Below are 19324 nucleotides of genomic sequence, written 5' to 3'. Positions count from 1 at the left end.
ATCAACATAAATGCTTGAATGTTTTGTATGTCTTCTTTTCTGGGCATGAGTGACCACCAATCCAACTATGGCCAAGTTCTCTAGGTCCGACCACCTCCCATTCTGAGAGTGCTGCCGCAGCAGGGTTTTTGTTATTTTTTTTTTTTCTTGCCAGTACACCTGAACCATCTTACACAAAGATCTATGGTTTTTAAACCTAAGACAAAGCATTTCCATTCCTTTGAGTCTATCTCTTTAAAAAATCTGGATGGAAAGTATATTGGTTTGCCAGGGCTGAGACAACAAAGTACTGCAAACCGGGTGGTGTAAACAATGGAGATTTATGGCCTCACCCTCCTGGAGGCCGGAAGTCTGAAATCAGAGAACTGAATCATGTCTGGTTCCTTCTGAGGGTGGTGAGGGAGAATCTGTTGCCTCTCTCTTTGCTCCTGGTGGCCTCAGGTGTCCCTTGGTTTATAGATGGCTGTCTCCTTACAGCATCTTCCCTCTCTGGGTGTCACAGAAGACTGGGGACCTGAAACTCCAAACCTCGGTTCTTGTGTCCCGACAACAGAACCGGGGGCCACCTTCTGCACTCTTGGCCAATCCGGTGTTCAACTCCTCCTTCACGTCGGGCGGTGGAGTTTTTGACCTTGGTTGGTCCTCTCCTTAACTGTCATGGTGGCCATCCTATTTAGGGGGGCTTCATCTATAAGTAAATCCCATATTAATGTGGGCCTTGGGGCCAGTAGTCAGTCAGAGATTACCTTACTATATCTGAGCCACCGAAGAATACCCACTTCTGAGATAGTAGGGAACACTGGGGGCCAAAATTCCCAGTTTTATTTTGACCTTTATGGATCCTATTAAGAGTCCTATCAATCCTTCTGGTCTTTCCCACCCTGGCCATTACCTCTTTTACTTTTATTTGTTTATCCTCAAGGTTTGTGAACTGGTATTTTTCTACAGATTATCTACTACATCTGATTTATTTATCTGCTTTGGCAGCAACTTAAAGAAAACTAACTTAAACCTGTGACCTTGCCATGCATTCCACTGCTCCTTGCTAGTGCTAACCTAACTCGAGGATTTGTTTCTGTATCCAAGGACACCAGTAATATTGGAGTAGGGCTTACCCTAACAAGCCCATTTTAGGTTGGTTACCTCTGTTAAGACCTTATTGTCAAATGAGGGCCTGTTCCGAGTTACTACTGGGTGGAACTCACTGGTGTCTTTTGTGAAGGATGCACATCACACTCCTAACAGGCGGCAAGTTGCACCTTCAGGTGGGTGAGCAGGGGCTTCGCTGCAGAGCAGGAGCCATTCCTCCCCTCAGTTCCACTGCTAGTGTTGGCCAGGGCTGGAGGAAAGACCCTCCACAGAGGGCAACAGTGGCCACTGATGGCAATCTATCTTCCTGGATATATCCTTATTACCCCCAAGAAGGTCATTGTTTTTAGTCTGGTTCTTGGTTTTCAAACTCCAGGCTGTACATGTGTGATGGGTGGCTCGCCATCAGTGCCTGGAGCCTCCCTACCCCAGGGTAGATGTAGAGGCAGGACACAAAGGCTGTCTGAGCAAGTTCTTATGCAAAGCAATCATCATCCCTTATTTTACCAGTTTCAGCTCCTGTTTTGAGCACAGTGTAAGAGAGAAGGTGCTGAATCCCTGTCATTTGGTCTTCAACTCAGGAGGGAGCCAGTGATGTCCCTGTGGCTTGGGTGGTACTAATTTCTCCCTCTTTGCCTCTCCCTAGGAAAATCCTTCTATTCTCTTATTTTCTGTTCCCAGCTATCTCTTTTCCAGGAAGGAATATTTAGGCCTCTATTTGTAATTGTTCCAGCTATATGGAGAGCTGGACAATTGACAAGTAAAAATCATACACATTCGAAGCTGTATCTGTCTTGATCGATGGGAGCCCGGCCTCTCTTGGATCGTGCACCTGTATCTAGCAGAGAACGAGATTGCTGCATTGGAAAGCTACCACGGCTGCTTCTTTTCCTCTTGGTTCCTGTTGTCTTGGCAGGCCTGTACTCACAGTGCAGCATACCTGCTTTGGGTTTCTGTGTGTGTGCAGACCAGGGCACATGTTTGCAAGGTCTAGCCAGGTCTATGCATTCTCTCCAGCTGGGGATGTATGACATGCAGCATGGGAGAGGGAGTTGGATGCCTCTATTTGCTGTTAAGGTCCCACTCATTGTACGGACCACTTGGCAGGAAGCCCTTTGGATAAAGCTGGAATGGGGAACACTTTTGATTTCTGTGTCTGTTCTGCTCTAGCAGGAGCAGGTGCCTGGGAGAAAAAAGAGAATGGTAAATGACTGAGAAGGTGACTAAGAGGATGGGACGTGAGCTGGAGGAAGGAAACATTTGTGAGATGCCGGAGGCCTCTGCCCAGTGATGATTCAGGACTCAGGTTCAGAGATTTGCTCTCTCCACTGTTCCCAGAAGGCCCCTCACATATGCACTGTCACTTGTCGTGATGAGTTTCCCAGGAGAGATGTGGTTCTAGCTTGCTTTCACCTCCAGAGAAGTCTATGTATTTTGTTTAGATTTTATTGTAAAGTATTTGGGGCATAAAATATCTATATTATTTATAGCAGTTGTCAAGCCTGGTAACAAAGCAAAAGTCCCCGAACCAAACATGCCCATTTTTGTGCTGCTTCCTGTGGGCTCCTATCTGCCTCACGCTGTTGCCTTCCTGGGGAAGTGACCCCTGCCTTGATGGTATTTGTCATCCCCCTTTGAGAGGAGTTTTTAACAATATGTCTGAATCTCTAAATAGCCTGTTTTGAACTTTATAAAGAGATGGAATCATAGCCTTTTGAGCTTCATTTAAATGCCACATATTGTCCCAGAAGATAGAAAACAGATCTGTGCCCTTGAAACTTGGATTTTGCTGGTGCATATAAGTACTGTTTTCTCGGTGGCAGTCAGGGAGAGGGCTAGATGTATCCACTGATTGCTGTCAGGGGCTGAGCAGGGGAAAGGGTGCTGCAGCCCAGCCAAGGAGGTGATGGAGAAGTTAAAGTCACAGGGCTCCTGGTCAAGGTAGGGTCACCTCAGGAATAGGTGTCTGGGAATCTGGAGGTAGGTAGACTAGGCTCTGACTCCAGCAATAGGCTGAGGTGAACAAGAAGACTGAGAGCAAGAGAGCTGACTGTGGAGCTCAGAGAGAGGACTTAGAGTAGATGTGGGAGAAGGATGGGGCAGGATGAGCAGGGCAAAGTCAGATCTGTAGCACCTGCATTCCTTGTGGAGGCAGGTTGGGAGCCTCCTAGTGGGCAAAATGGCATTTAGAGCAGCAGAAGGAATACTGCCACCCTTCCTTCTTGCCTTTATCATTTAAAAGGCTATTTACTGAATATCTATTATGTGCCAGAGCTAGCTGTGTAATATATCATGCTGGGGATAAGACCGTGGCACAAGCTTTTCCTGATGCAGTGTATTTCATCATGTAGCAGGAAGTCAGCCACTTCCTAGGTTTTGCTCAGTTCTGCTGCAGTAACAAATGATCCCCAATCATCACTGGCTTAAGACAGAAGTTTATTTCCCTATCCATGTTGCATGATTGCTGTGGGTTCGCTTTAGCTCTGTCCCATGTCCTCTGACTTCTGGGTTTTAGGCAAGAGCCAACATCATTTTTTGGCTCACATCACTTACATGGAAAAGAGCAAGTGAGGTGGTGAAACTAGACAGTGGTTCTTGAAGTATCTGCTTAAACTTGGCTTCATCACTTCTGTTGACAATCCACCCAGGAGAGCATGTCACATGGTCAGAGCTGGTACCCTGGGAAGGAGAAATCAAGCCTCCAATAGGGAGGTTCCCTACTAAAAGACAAAGAGCTATGAGCAGAAATGTAGATTCTTCCAGGAGTGCAGAGGTGATTTGGGAAACGCATTACCATCTATCATAGATATAAGCCTGCAATTACAGTAAAGAGTATGATAAGGCTTTCTGATAAATAAATGTAATAATTTTAATGTATAAAATCAATTTATACACGAAAACATATTTTCTCCCTAAATTAGAAATCCCATTGAGAACATGGTTTGAAAACCACTAGCCTGAGACAAATGTTTATTCCAGAGAGCTAACACAGGGGCCAACTGCTGTGGTCCTCACTCTAGTCCCAGGTGTGGGCACATATGCTGTGCTGTCTGAAAAGAAGCTTCTTACACTAGTGGCTCACCTGTCACCTTGTGGAATTCCTCTCCACTCACCTGCAATCCATGTGGGTTGTCTGTAGCATACCCATACCTATGGGCCTCTTCGGTGCTCTGTGCCTACAGACATTCTGTCTCACCTCATGGTCATGTCCACATGGCTTTAGAACGACATGCTCCTTTTTTCCTTCATCACTAAGTCTGTTGATGTTAGAGGCTTGGGCCTTAGCTTCTTTTCATATAGTCCCCATAGTCCTGCTACCCCGTGGGGTACATTCTGGACACTTCACAAGCATGTACGAAATGGGGTTTTGCATCAAGAGAAAACCAGGACTCTGTAGGCTTGCTCTGTCACTCTCTCCCTGCAAGGGTAGCCAGTGACTGGATGGGTGACAGTTGGAGTTATGCAGAGTGCCTCCAGTGCATTAGAAACAGGTTTAAAACACTCTCTTCGGGGTTTGTAATCAGTATGCTGACTGAATAGCCAGTCCTCTCACAATGAGCCAGTATTCATCTACACTCGTGTGTGTTGCTTTGCAGATGCTAGTGGCCTTTTCTTTTTCCCCAAAGGTATGCATTTGTGTTTTCCAAGGGCAAGGACTGTATCTCCTCTTTTCTTTCTTTTAAAAGATCCCCCATGGCACTTGATAAGAGCTGCATGCACGGTGGGTGCTCAGTAAATTTCACCTATCTCTTCTTCCTTTGAACTTCCACCAGATACTCACATGGTGCTGGGTGTGGGACTTTACAGAGGACTGATTACACTGGGCTTTGATCCAGGAAATTTTACAGGCAAAAAAGAGCAGGTTTTCCAATGGCTCAGATCTAGACCAATAGCAAAGATGCCTAATTAGCCACACCCAAGATACTATACTTGGAATGTCTGTGCTCTGAGATGGCCACATGATGAGAAGTGTCCTGGGACCCTTGAGGGCTTAGCCTTGCAGTCAGACATGACTTTTAATGAAGGCAATGACCTTTCACATGTTATTCAACTTCTCTGAGTCTCAATTTCCTCTTCCATAATGTGTGAATAATAAAAATGCTGGCACCTGGTTGGATGTGTTGCAAGTATAAATACCATTCCTCTCTCCTGCGTCTGTTGAGACCTAAAAGTAAAGAGCCAGGAAGAAACTAAGCAAAATATGACTGTTGCTGATGGGGGAGTGGCAGGAGAATACAGCTTACGGGATTCTAATATTGAATCCCAGAATGATTGATTTAACTGAGTTACTGGTTGGTTAGACAACCATAGGCATCCTCCAGCCAATGAACGATCAAAACTCAGGTTTTAAGCAATGGAAGCAAAAATATTCATTTCACATTGGTCCCAAGAAGAAGGGGCCAAGCCTCAGATATCCAAACTTACAGAAGAGACTGTCACTCCTCTCCAGCAAGAGGGGTGATCAAGCTGTGAGGTGTGTTCTACACGCAGAGCCTTCCATATGTGGGAGGAAGTGTGGGGAAGATGCCTTCAGTGCTGAGGTGGGAGGGCTTCCTGGACCATATGGGACTCTGCAGGTGTAATGTTTCATATTAATAATCTTATTTTATAAATGGTGACAGTTCGGTTTGTCATTTATTAAAATAAACCTTCCAGTGCTTTCATGGTGTTTTAGAAGTTATCCTGTGCAGTTGGAAAAAACATGAAAGTCCCTTTCTTACTTAGTATTCTGTAATTCAGACCTTTAACTGAGATGACTTCATTCTGTCTTGCTCCCCTGAAACAAAGGGCACTGACTCTTTTCCTGGGAGCTGAGCAGGCATTTCTGGTGACTGCATTTTCATGGCCTCCTCTGTCTCTCTCTCCTGTAGTGCAAGTTGGAGTTCCATGCTTGTTCTACTAGCAAAAGCCTCACCAGCCTCTGTGATGGGCCTTGTCCATGTCTCCCGGAGCCTGAGCCACCAAAACACAAGGCAGAAAAGAACGGTGAGTGGGGATCTTGGGGAACTCCCTGCAGGGGATATGGGCAGTCAGGGCAGGCTGGTGCGGTCCAGCTTGTCCCCGCTACCAGGAACCTGTCATTCAACAGAGCTGTTGGGGCCCAAGCTGGAGAAATGGGCTGACTTGGTAAGCAGGTCCTCCAGCCTGTTCAGCAACCCTAAACCAAATTGTCTTCAACTGCCATTAAAGAGAAAAAGAAGAATTGAGAGTCTGAAAATAATTCTGTTAGATCAAGATATGTACTGGGTTCCTTTGGAGGTCAAATCGGGCATGATGTGGGCGAGGCAGATATTTCAGTGTCTAAGACCAGGGCCTGCCCTGGAGTCTATCTTATAGTCTTTTTTTGAACTGTAATCTCTCAAATCCTTTGAACTTCTCAAGGCCAAATATCAAAACAGAGACCACAGAGATGTCACAACAGTGGAGATATTCTCCCATAAAGCATTTCATTATTAATATATTCTTCTTGGAGTGCGGCACAGAGCTAGGGGGCAGATGAAAGAGAATACCTCCCCAGGGGCTGCTGTCTACCCTTTGTGGCTGAGAGGAGCAAGAAAGGTTGGACTTCTTTGCATGTTTTCATGATGGAGAAAGTTATGTCATCCCATAGGCCTCAGCCCTTTTCTAAGCTTTCCTTAATGAGACCCAAGAAAGAAGCTTGGATTTGCCTTCTGTGGAGCTGAACTTTCTCAGCTATATCTGGCTGTTCTATGTGTGCCTGTGTGTGTAAGTGGGTGTACCTGTGAGTGTCCACTCGTGTTCTAAAGACAGAAACCATTTGAGATGGAAGAGACCGAACCAGGTGAGAGGGATCATCCTTTGCTTCTTTTCAAGCTGTCTTTTCCATGGCAAATAGATAAAGGGTTCAAGTCTAAATTTGTTTGTGGTAACTTCAGGAAGATTGTGTGTAAAGGGTCTTTGGGAGGTTGAACTCAGGATGTGAAAGATGATATCAATCATAAAGCACTGGGACCACAACTAATTTCCAAAGGTTATTCTTGATTTCCAAAAGCTGGTTTCATTGCTTTGACTCTTACATGGTTGCTGCAAGAAAAGTTAATGGACGTAAGCCTCCTTGTAATCTGGTCAGAAAATCTAAAGCTGTGAGGTGGTAAGTAACTACGTATCCAGAAAATTAACTTTTCCATCTGGAAATTTCTCAAGAATCTTCTTAGGAAAATTCAGTAACTTCTACTATTCCAGGTATTTTGTTTGTTGCTTTTATTTGCTCTTCCTTCTGAAGCTGGGGAATAAACCACAAAGGCCATCTCTGCTTTTTGCTTATAGTTATCTATAGATGAGGGTGAAGGCCTCGCTCTTAAGGACCTGCAGATCTGCTAAGGTTGCCTCTCTTGCCATAACTATTTAAGATGGACCATTTTCAGGGGGAGATTTTTAGTTTCTCAAATGAAGAACAACCTTTGTTTCTTACTATTGGTCCTCATACCTGACTAGATGAGACATACTCTTAAATAGGACATACCAGGTATGACCTTGCCATGTTCTCTCTGTGCAACTAATTTACTTGCAAAAATTAAAATGGATTCTTATTTAACCTATGTAAATAAGCACATTGCCATTAAGCATAAAGAGACTTAGGGAAAGCATTGATCCCGATTTCCGAAAGGTCATGAGAGCAAGATTACTGTTTAAAAATGTTTCAAGACATTTGCAAAAGTGTAGATTACAAAGTTAAAAGTAAAAGACAGTTCAGAAGAATAAGAAGGAACTTCATCATATCAGAAAAAAAGTGAATGTTAACTCATACCAGCACTATTCCAAAACAACCAAGATTTCATCTCCTCCTCAGTTGCTTGGGTGCTATATAATTATTTTTCATTGGGTTCTGAGAATGTCCTTCTTTGTTAAAAATCTGATTTCTGGGCTACAATTTATAGCGGCATTTTCACATAAGCACGAGGGGAAGCAGAAAGCACCTGTTGAAGGTAAAACTTCATGGCCATAGTTATCTTATTACAGTGTCCTATGGTATCCTAATGGAGGAAAGCAGAATCCCCTATAGGGGATAATGATGCTCAATTATTTCACATGGATTTGATCCAAGTTTCCCTGGAGGATGAGGATATATCATGGCGATGGGGGCATTGACCATCCCCAGGGTCATCATGGGAAATGAAATTTTTAAATTAGTAATATTTTAACTTGACAAATTTGATCAAGGAAAGGCCAACTTTTTCCTTTGATCTGACCCTTCTTTCCACATAGCTCTCACAGTTATTTATGAGAGTCAGTGAGGGCTGGGCTGAGGTTGTGGCAGTCAGAATGACAGAGAAGGGCTGGAGGAAAGCGAGAGCTCAGAAGTGACATAAAAGGCAGCTTTCTGTTGACTCGTCAGCTGTGGGGCGGAGGGAGGCGGGAGGAAGCACAGAGCAGGAAGCCCCATCCCCTTACCTGTCCAGTAGCCCTTCCAGAAGCTGAAAGCTGTGGGCAGGCTGTCCATGACAGTTTCTGCCTCTGTGAGACACATCCTGGCTTTGGACTGTGTCAGGAGCCCTCTTGTTTCTAGCCTGTTACAGAAAAGATATTTCATAGATTGGCAAATGCAGGTCAGTCAAAAACGTGGCAATAGTTGTGCTTTTGCTCTTGTTTTCAACGTTGCCTCTATTTTGAACCTCAGCTCCATCTGGTCATGAAAAAAAACTCATGGAGCTACTTGTAGGCAGATTCTGTTAATTCAGAATTCTATCTGAGCTCCAGGAAGTAGGGGTGAGGTGGAGGTTTATGAGCTGTGACATTGGTGGGAGACCTTTCTGGATGGTGTCTGTTACTCTTTGGCATCTACCTGCCTATGTGGAGTTCTTGACATTTTTGTTTAGTTGGCTACCAATGTTTATTCTCACCAGTGTCCAGTAAGAGATGTTGGAGATTTTAGCCATGATCTCAGCACACCATGCCCATTAAGATCACAGAGAGTCCTCTTTCTGCTGTGTCAGTCTCTTCTGGATTACGAGCTCTTTCACACCCATTAATGGCTCCCTTCAAGGGCACAGAAAGCTTGAGGATGCCCTTCTGTGATTTCATGGCCTCAAGAAAGATTGGAGTCTCAAAGCTGCTTCAAGATTCCCCATAAATACCTGGGAAGGCGACATACCTGGAGCCTCAGCCCTCCCTCAGCATAACCTCATTTTTTTTTTTAATTTTTTAATTGATTTTATTTTTGAAATTCGTGACAGCAGAATGCAATGCAATTAAAAAAGAAATAATTTAGAAAGAACAAATGAATATATAATTTGGAGGAATAGGTGTAGATATAGACATTGTGTCCTCATTTTATACTTTACTTCATGGATATACCTGCAGCCATTCCTGTCTTGCCTTAAACTGGTTTTCAGATTGGTAGCAAAACACAGGTCGTCTGTACTACCAAAGGGCCTCTCCCCTTGTCTTGGTTTTCAGGAAATCCTCTTCCCAATCCAGGACCCAGAATTGGGTAAGAGATTGGAAGAACTATGGTGAGCACAAGTTTTCCTGTGAATTCACTTGCCTTTACCTGATCTTGCCAGCTCCTAGCTCCAGAGTTGACCAGTACTGGAGTCGGATGTGGAGAGTGTGTGAGGGCAGGGTTTAACTCACTCACTCTTCATGTCAGAGTGTTTTGCTTCTTTTAGCCTTTGGTCTTCTGAATTAATATATGCCCAATTCTTGCAAATCAGTTCTTTTGTCTCTATTGTTTCAGCAGAATTTTTTTTTAAAGTCAAAACCAAGTGGTTGATTTTTGTTTGTTTTTATGGATCTTTCCTTTGAAATGTCTTCCCAAGAGATGTTGGTGGGTGGGGTCATACTTTAATACCCCTGAATCTTTCCTGTCACCCTTCTCAATTACCTTATAACCTTGGGCAGGTTACTTAATTATTTTATCATTTTGATCTTATAAAGCCTGTACAGCCTCTAGAAAATAAAGTAATGATTATCTAAACAAAACAAAATAGAGCACATGCTTAGCATGTGTGAAGCTCTTGGTTCAGCCTCCAGCATGGATGAGCAGAAGGAAGGAAGGAAGGATGGAAGGAAGAAAAAAGGGAAAGGAAAGGAAGGAAAGAAGAGAGGGAGTAAGAGAAAAAGAGGGGAAAAAAGGCGAGATGGAACTATATGTATTGAATACATTAAGCCTGAGTTTTTCAGGAAAAATCTCTCCCAGTGGTATTTTCTAGTACCCAAGAGCCAGATTGGTCAGGAAGTTACTTCTTAGATGGAACCCTACTTCTTAGCTCCAGGGTATCCCTGCTATTTTCACTTCTGCCCTCAGCAAAGGCCATGAGGAAAGTCAGAGGTACTAGTTTCTTGATTCTTTACAGTGGTGAAAAAAATCTAAGAAAAAAAAATAGAGGTCTCTTAAAATGAGAGGCTCTAAAGGTGCATTTGTCAACTAATACTTATCTAGACCTGAGCATCTCCCTCTCCTGCCTCACCTCCCCACTTTTCAGAAGTCAGACCATCACCCTCTTGGCCTGAACTTGGCAGCCTTGTTCCTGGGCACCATTGAGGTGCCATCTCATTAGTTACTCCCTCTTCTGAGGAGGGATTTGGAGCTTCCCCAGACTGAGGTGAGAACCTTGCAGAGAAGTAGAATTTCAATTTGGGAAGGGTTTCGTTTGTCTTCCACAATACCATGTCAAGAGGAACCCTCTGTTCCTCAAAGCTGCTTCAAGATTCTCCATAAATACCTGGGAAGGCTGCATGCCTGGGGCCTCAGCCCTCCCTCAGCATGACCCCATTTTATGCTTTACCGTGTTAGATTACATGTGTAGCAGAGTTTAACCACCAGTGATCCTTATTCAATCTCCATATACCAAAAGAGAACACTGGAGAGCCCCTGAGAGAGAGAGAGACACTTGCCTAGGGTCAGACATTGGGCTATTTGTCTCCAGGTCAGGCACAGTTGTTGCTACTATTTTATATACAACCTCAAGTCACAGCTGAGTTCTCAGCCTGAAGATGATTAAAAGGTCTATATAGTGGAAGTTAAATTTAATTTCTCCTGGGCCTGAAATCTCTTACCTGAAACTTTTAATGTCAACCAGAAGTAGAAAATGTCATTATCTTCCTGCAACCAGCAAGGTTTTGAATGGTACTCTGTAGAATCTATCCCATCCTCTCCTCCACTCTGTCTCTGGAGGAGGAAACAGAAAGAACCGTTCTCTTCTTTTCTTCAGTTGGCTTAGACTAGCTTTGCAAGAAAGGATGTAGGTTCAACTAACCAACCTAAGAAATCCTGGAGAAGACTAGTGTGCTTTCCCTTTACTAGACTGACACATGCAAGAAAATAGGCACAGGGCAGGGCACTTTTGTTCAGGGAGGAAGGAGAACTGCACCTTTTCCCAGCAGGCTGTGCTAAAAAGGAAATAACAACTTCCCTCCAGCAGAGCTATTTGGAATAGGAGAAAAATCATCTACAATGATTTTTTCCCCCTCAGATGGTGTTTTCAACCTGAGGGCTAGATTCTGGAGAGAAAAAAAAAAGTCTTAGGTTGACAGAGGGTTGTCTAATTCTATTACTTATCACAAGTGAAGTTAGGGAAATGTGTTTAAATGGGAATAGGAGGCAATGCAAAAGAGATGGGGTAAAGAGTTCCTCCTAGCTGTAATGTCTCAATGGAAAAATCCTGAAAGAATCCTGCTGCAGAGGCACCTAGAAAAATGGAGATTTATCTTTGCATGCAGGAAAGAACATTTCTCTTTAATGCCTATTGTGTAACAGGACGAAGGCCTCGGGCTTGCAAACCTGCAGTTTAAAAGCAGTTTCTATTAACCTTTCCATACCCATTCAACTTCAGTCACTTATTATTCAGTACTATATTATAGTCAGGCATTAAACATATAAAGGAATATTTAAGTTTTAGGGACTTGTTATTCTAAATGTCATGACCTTAAAAGAAAAAAGAAAAAGCTAGAAAATTAAATTGGCAACTGCATCAAAGAAAAACTCATTCATCGGGACTTGGAGGTAAGCCGTGATGTTGGCTTTGATCTCTGGTTCTTCCCATTCTGTGAAGTCAGCTCTGGGCACCAGGTTCTCCTGGTCCTTCTGAAGCCTTTTTGTCAGCAACAATCTGTGGAGAGCTAAAGGTAAAAAGAGAAAGAGGAGTAAACTGAGGCAGAGGGGAACTGGAATCATAATTGGAGTTGAGGAGAGGATAGAGGTTTGTGCTAGAAAGAGTAGGTCTCTGTATTAGTCAGGTTTGCATCACTGTGCTCATGATACCTGACAAGAACAACTTAGAGGAGGAAAGATTTTTGACTCACAGTTTCAGGGGATTCAGTCCATGGTTGGCTAACTCCATTGATCTGAGCCACAGATGAGGCAAAACATCATGGTGGAAGGATGCAGCAGAGGAAAGCTGCTCAGTTCATGGGGTCCAGGAAGCACAGGAGGGACAGGGAAGGGGCCTGAGAGAAGATCAGACCTTCTAGGGCACACTTTCAGCAACCTACTTCCTCCAACTGCATACTATCAGTGGATGAACCCACCAAACGGATTAATCTATTGATAGGACAGAACCCTCAAGATTTAGTCATTGCCTGAAAGTTTCACCTCTCACCATGGCTGCAAGGAGGACCAGGCTTTCTACACATGAGATTTGGGGGGGCATATCCCAGATCCATACCATAACGGTTTTGATAGTTTGCCCAAACCAATAGTCTTTTTCCCCTGTTTTTACTTTTTTAAAAAAGTTCACAAGTTAACATACATTCTTATCCGGAATCTAAATGTTAAGGGTAAATGTGTTCATATTCCCAGTTATGTTACCTTACTTTTTCTGCACATCTGCAATTATTTTTTATACCCACATAGACTTTTAACATTTCACTCATCCAAAATTGGAACCAAATTCTGCTTTATAACCTTTTATATATCATAGATTTATTTCTTGAGCATACACACAGATCTACTCATGCATCTGAGCATGTGTGTATCTATCTCTCTCTTTCTACCAGTCACCAACCATCCTGCTCTCAGTGCTGTCTTGGCATTCAGACTTAAACCCATAGTGATGACTCAGCATTTCCACTTGGATGCCCCATAGGCACAGCAAGCTTGACATGTCCAAAGGCAAACTCCCAGTCTTCCTCCCAATTCTGCTCCCTGCTCCTACAGGATTTGCCATTTTAATTCATGGCTGATCCATTTTTCTATTTGCTGAAGGAAAAACTCCTTTCTCTCTCTCATATACACATATAATCCCATTAGACAATCTCAATGACTGTACTTTAAAATAGATTTTCACATATAGACACTTGCCATCACCCCAACTGTGACCACCCTAGAGGTTCAGGACATCCTCACCTTCTATTTTAATAGCTTCCTAATTGATCTCCTGGTCATATCATACCTTTACTTTTAACACAGTAGTTCAATTGATTCGGTGAAGTTCCCTGTCCAAGACACTCCAGTGATTTCCTATCTTGTTCAGATTAAGAAGAAAAGTTTATGAGCTCTTGGTGACCTGCAAAGCTGTGTATATAATGTCCCTGTCCTCATCTTTTGCTTTCAAGTTTGTTGCTTACAGACACACAGACCTCCATGGGGCCCTTAGCTGTGTGTACACACTACTGTCCCCTCAGGTTAGACCATCTTTCCCAGATACCCCAAAAACTTATTCTGCCAGTCATCTCTAAGTCTTTGTACAGCTGTCACCTTGTCAGGAGCCTTCCCCAGCACCTCCTATCCTTCTTCCCTGCTTTGTCTGTTTATCACCTTCTAATCTATTAGTTTGCCTACCTATGTTATTTATTATCTGTCTTGTCCACCAGAATGAAAGCTACATGAGAAGTTTTGTCTAGATCATCAATAATTGCCACCTGTTCAACAAATCTATTTATTCTTTTTAAAAATGTTGTTCATTACAACTTTTTAAATTTACACTGTTTGGGATAGTTTAAAAATTATTATGACACAAGGTAATCTGTATAAGGTGCTTAATTTGCGCACTGTGCTAAGTACTTTGTACATATGTTTACTTCCTCTAACAACCAAACAATTATATTTTCACTGCTGGTGAGAACATTTGAGACTTGGATTGGTTCAGTATCTTCCTATGGCCACCCAGATACTAAATGACGGAGCAGGGGGTCAAAGCCTTTTCCTGGAACATGTATTCTAACTCACATGTTTTACTGTGTTAGTAACCTAAACTGAATGTCCATCAAAAAAGACAGGCTTCTTTGGAAAGAGAAACAATACACACATATGAACACCACACATTTTAAACTAAATTTTACTATGCTTTTTGTACCCAAAGAATGTAGCCCTTTACTGATATCACAGTCCTCGCTGATGGGATTTTTCCAAGGTGAGAGAATTAATACCCTCATTCATTTTCTCCTCTTCCTTTGTGCAAGCATGCTTAGCTCTCTGAAGTTTATCAAAACAGTGGCATGGGCTCATTGTTCACCTCCACATTATGCTTCTCTGATAGCCACAAGTTTCCCACCTAGCTCCTTAAAGATAAAAATTCACTTGTAATCTGTCCTGCCTGCTATCTATTGCTGTGAAAAGAAAAGACAGCATTACAATATAAAGTAAATTGAAATTATAATCAGAAGAAAGCAAGTGGCTGCCAACCCATGAAGCACACTGCTTAATAAAATGTTGGAAGGACTATTTCCAACATTCAAGAGTTGAAATGGGAACTGGGCCTTGGACAGGGCAGGGAGCAAAGAAAGGTTCAGCCCCACTCACTCCTAACAGGTGAGAATCAATGGAGCTGTAAAAATGCAGTTAGAGTTTACAAAATATAGCTACTTTTCATTAGTGGGACACTGGCATCCCTTGCCTGTGTAGTATTGTCATTGTTGTGGTGGTGTTAATGGTGATGATGATGATGATGATGATGATTGTGATGATGATAATGATTCTCTGTTTCAAAACTCAAGGAGCATCTAGGCTTGAAGGAGGCAGGAATATCACCTTATTTTACTTGAGGAGTATGTACTTGAGAAGTATGTAAGCCCAGAATAAGTAGTTGTCTACATATGTAGTAATAGATATCAGATCAGTTAGAACGGCAGCCAAAACCAAAACAAAATAACAACATGGAACTGACCAGTCTGAAGAAACTAACAGGAAAAAGAGGGATCTGAGAGATGTGTCCAAATTGTGATGGTGTAATTAGAGTGAAACCTTGTGTTTTTCCCTTCCTTCTTAAAAAAGAGGGAGTTGTATGGCAAGAGAGGGCTACTTACATAGGAGGGGTTCTACTCATGCTTTTCATTATTTTAAGAACTCGCATGAGCTAAAAGGAGAAATAGCTTCAGGACAGTTTAGGGGGAACACTGGGATATTGAAACATGAAACTACTTTTCAAGTTCTCAGTTTCACAATTGTGGGTCTTGCTAGGGAAAAGTCCTTCATCTTTGAGTATCTTTTTACTATGTGGAAGGATCTTTGAAGAAAAAAAAATCCAGTCCTCTTCTTGCACATCAGACTTGGATCCCCAAAAGGTAGTTGTGTGTCCCTATCTCCTTCTGACCCAGAGGAGGGAGTATGCATTTATGGTGACCTCCTTGGCCAGGCTAGGCTTGGTCCAAGCTTAAGTCTCCTACATGGTTCTTGCCACCAGATCACATGTGGAGGTACAGGGAGACTGACAACCAAGCAAGTTCTCGGCCACATCCTAGAAAGGGATGTGAACTGGCCCCATGATCAGAAATCATATAGGCAAGGGATGCTGATGTGAGATCAGACTTAGAAGTTGGATGTCAAAAGCCTGAAAATTAATGCCAACAAGGGTTTGATCAAAATTCTGATCATGTGCCATGGCGCAGGGCCAATAAATGCTCCCCACAAAAATGACTTCCAAAATTGCTTTCAGTCCAGTTTTTTTTTTTTTTTTTTTTTTTTTTTTTNGCGAAAAAATAAATCCACAAAGTTGAAGTTAATAGAATCTATCACACATTCTCCCAAATAAAATTCTATAGGGCCTACACCATCTCTGGAACACCAATGGATAATTCTCCACATTAAGTTGTTTTGCGAGGGCTACGAATCCTGTGCAACTACTAAGCTGGAGATGTCAATGAGGCTGAAGATGCCTGGATCCCTGTCCCTATATTTCTTCAAATCTTAGAATTGAGTAAAGCCATGTTAACTAGGGAGTTTTCAGACCTTAAGGAAGGCAGCTTAGCGGGGACAGCATCCTGTCTCCTGACTTCCTTGGCCTTAACTGCCTCCGGATCCCAGTCTGTGGCCTCATTCCTTCCAGCTGGGGGTACTGTTGGCTATCCCAATCTCCAGAACCTAGCATCTGTACTACCCACAGGCTCCTTTCCCCCTGCCCCAATATTGATGAGTGGCTGCTGTGGCGTCTCTTTGTCTGCCAGGATCCTGTAATTCACACCTGCTGGTTTGTTCTCTCTATATGATCTCCAGCCCCAGCTTTCCTCACACACTGTTCACTGCTGTGTGCACCATGCCCAGCTCAGTGCATGTACATGATGTAGATTAGGCCAAGTTCATGGAGGTAGAATGAATTATTAACAATAGGAATGTACCATAGGCATCTACACATTTCCATCTGGTTTGGAAACAGTTGATCTCATCCCAACCAGGCTCGGAAATTTCTGCTCTTTCCTTGCATCCTGCTTCCCTGACTTGGAGAAAGGGCTTTGAGGTTTCATAGGAAGCAAATACCTTTGTGCCAGTTGCAGAAGTGTAGCATTCTTTGGAATGGAGCTTGCTGTGCAGTGTTTCTTTGGGCCCCTGGGACAACACTAAGAACATTTCTAGGTGAATGAGGGATTATATGGAGATTGCAAGAATTTGTTCTCATTTGAGTCTCGAGTTTCTGGTACAAGAATCATACATAGTTATATGTTGTGAGATAGTTGGATTCAAATCCAATTACCACTGTGCTCAGTAGGAAACTTGCCTATTCAGGAGAAATATAGTGAACTAAAATAACACTAATCTGTTATTTCATACACCTTGCTTCTGAAGACCTCTGAGTTCTATTTTAAAAAGTTGAAGGTAATATCCAAAGTACTTTTTCCCCCTAAAATTGAGCTATTTTCCCCTAAAAGCAAGGGAGCGATTGAGTCTGTTGATAGCAGTAATGCATTTTCATCCTTCCTTCCATCCATCCATCCATCCATCATCTATGGAAGCCAGCATTTATTAAGTGCTCATTATGTGCCCAGATCCTGTGCTGCTTCTTCATTAAGAGTGGTAGAACAAGAAATCTTCATACCTAGCACAATAATGAGTTGTTTGTTTGTCTGCATTTAGAGCTTGCTTATGTCTCAAGATCATAATTATCTGGATCTGAACTGCTTCTGTCTCTTTATGGAGTTGGTTTTATAAGCCCCAGACTCCGAGTTTTTTTTTTTTAACATATGCATCTTTCTGAGTACTTTTGTATAATTTTGATCTCCTTCCTTTGTCATTTCTGTGATCAGTTCTAACTTAAAAAGATAGGCAATACTGTTACATTTTAGATCCTGAAACAGGGATTATGGCTAACTTATCTTTATATTTCTAGCATAGGCTCTATTGAATACATGGATACAACTAAGTATAAGGATTATTTTGACACATACCTGTTATGTATTTTATTGTAATGATATTTAAATAGATAAATATCTAGGTTAAATTTAGTGTCTGTCTGTCATGAGTTATTAATCCTACATGTGTGGAGACCCACCTGCTCCTTGAACTTGCTTTCTGTGATAACCAGGAGTAACCACATGGCCCTTTTGGCCCTGTGTACCTGGCCTTGACTGCTTGTCCATGGGAAGCAGTTAAGGGATATCTCAGAGCCTTGGCCTCTAGCACACATATTGCTTTCTGTTTTTCTTAGGAAGTCTTCTCTTCACTTGACCTCCCATGGGTCTTTACCTGTATCTTCATGTTTTAGGCAAACTTGTTTGTACTCAATTGTTTGCCCTTCAGTTATACATGATGGGTCTTGTTGAGAGGCAGCATTATGTACTAGAGGATTTGTGGCCTCTGAAGCCAGTCAGCTGTGGAAATGAAGTCTAGCTCCAAGACTTACTAGCTTTGCAGCTTTGGGCAAGCTGCTTGACTTTTCTGAGTCTAAATTCCTTATCTGTAAAAATAAAGAGAATCAGTCTACCTTGAGAAAATGAAATTAATTCAATGAGAAATGAATTCAGCAGCTAGTTCTGGAAGGTGCTTAATGAATGTTGGGGTTCGTTTTTTACACACACACACACACACACACACATACACACACACACCCCAAAACCTAAATCTGTTCTTTGGAAAGATCTTGGAAATTCTAGAACAGTCTTGCCAACACTGTCAGCTGCCTACCCCATGCCCATTTAATCTTGCTTCTCTTCGAGGAAGAATACACTGGGCTGCATTCTTATTTTCTCAGACTTTTGCAGCAAAGGCTGTGGCCCTGTAATTCAGTTCTGACTCATGGGATGCAGGTCAAACCTTCTGTTGATTTCTGGGGAAAATTTTACCTTCATGCTGCATCACAGGCAGTGAGGACTTCCACCTCATAGAAGTATGAATGGAGACACAGCAGCACTTTTGTAACTGCAAGATACCAAGCCTGATGATTACAGTCCACCACTGAGAGATGACAGAACAGAGCTCAGAAAGAATCTGGGTCTTTGGTAGCATCATGGAGCAGCTGAACCAGAATCATGACTTCTTCTCTCCTAACTTCTATGTCATAAGTAAATCTTCAAGAACTTACACCTCTATTAATTAAGCTTTCCGTTATTTGCAGCTAAACATGTTTGCTCCTGGACATAGAGTGCATCCCTTTTAAAGACCATTTCCTTTGACATGGGCAGTATTGCTATTAGGCCTGGAAATCCCAAGGAGTCAAGGATAATGGCAACTAGAAGGAGACCACCTAGATACCCTTAGTGGCCACATTCAGAGTGTTGTGAGGAATCCTGAGCGTCTAGGGAGCATGTGGTTTCCAGATCTATGTGAAGGGGCTTAGCATGGCCTGGAGTGAGAGCAACTGACCAGTAAGTATGGTTCCTCATTCTTTGCCATGACTACTGACAGAGGAGCAGAGAGCATTCCCATGGTTCAAACTAGTGAGACATGCTGGATTTGCTCATCCTGTATGAAGGTGTGAAGGAGGGAGGCTGCCCAACTGGAGAAGACAAGCATGTGGTACAAGACTGCAGACACAGGCAAGATTTAAAGTAGGATTCAAAAAAGAAGAGTTAGACATATTTGTTATACATCATTTTTAAAACACTGAAAAATAAAAAGAATACATTT

At 42.6% G+C, this 19324-nt stretch overlaps 1 protein-coding gene across 2 annotated transcripts in view; it reads left to right on the top strand.

The window, feature by feature from the left end:
- The window catches only part of Spock1 (SPARC (osteonectin), cwcv and kazal like domains proteoglycan 1), a 499034-nt gene that overhangs the window by 410677 nt on the left and 69033 nt on the right, over positions 1-19324 (top strand). For both annotated transcript variants that reach the window (XM_048792071.1, XM_048792070.1), the window contains one exon: positions 5961-6075. In XM_048792071.1, the coding sequence (XP_048648028.1) occupies positions 5961-6075 (115 nt within the window). The remainder of the gene's footprint in view (positions 1-5960; positions 6076-19324) is intronic.

This window comes from Marmota marmota, unplaced genomic scaffold, assembly GCF_001458135.2.
Source record: "Marmota marmota marmota unplaced genomic scaffold, marMar, whole genome shotgun sequence".
Taxonomy (NCBI): Eukaryota; Metazoa; Chordata; class Mammalia; order Rodentia; family Sciuridae; genus Marmota; species Marmota marmota.
The sequence above is the reverse complement of the archived record's forward strand: the minus strand, read 5'-3'. Positions and strand labels throughout refer to the sequence as shown.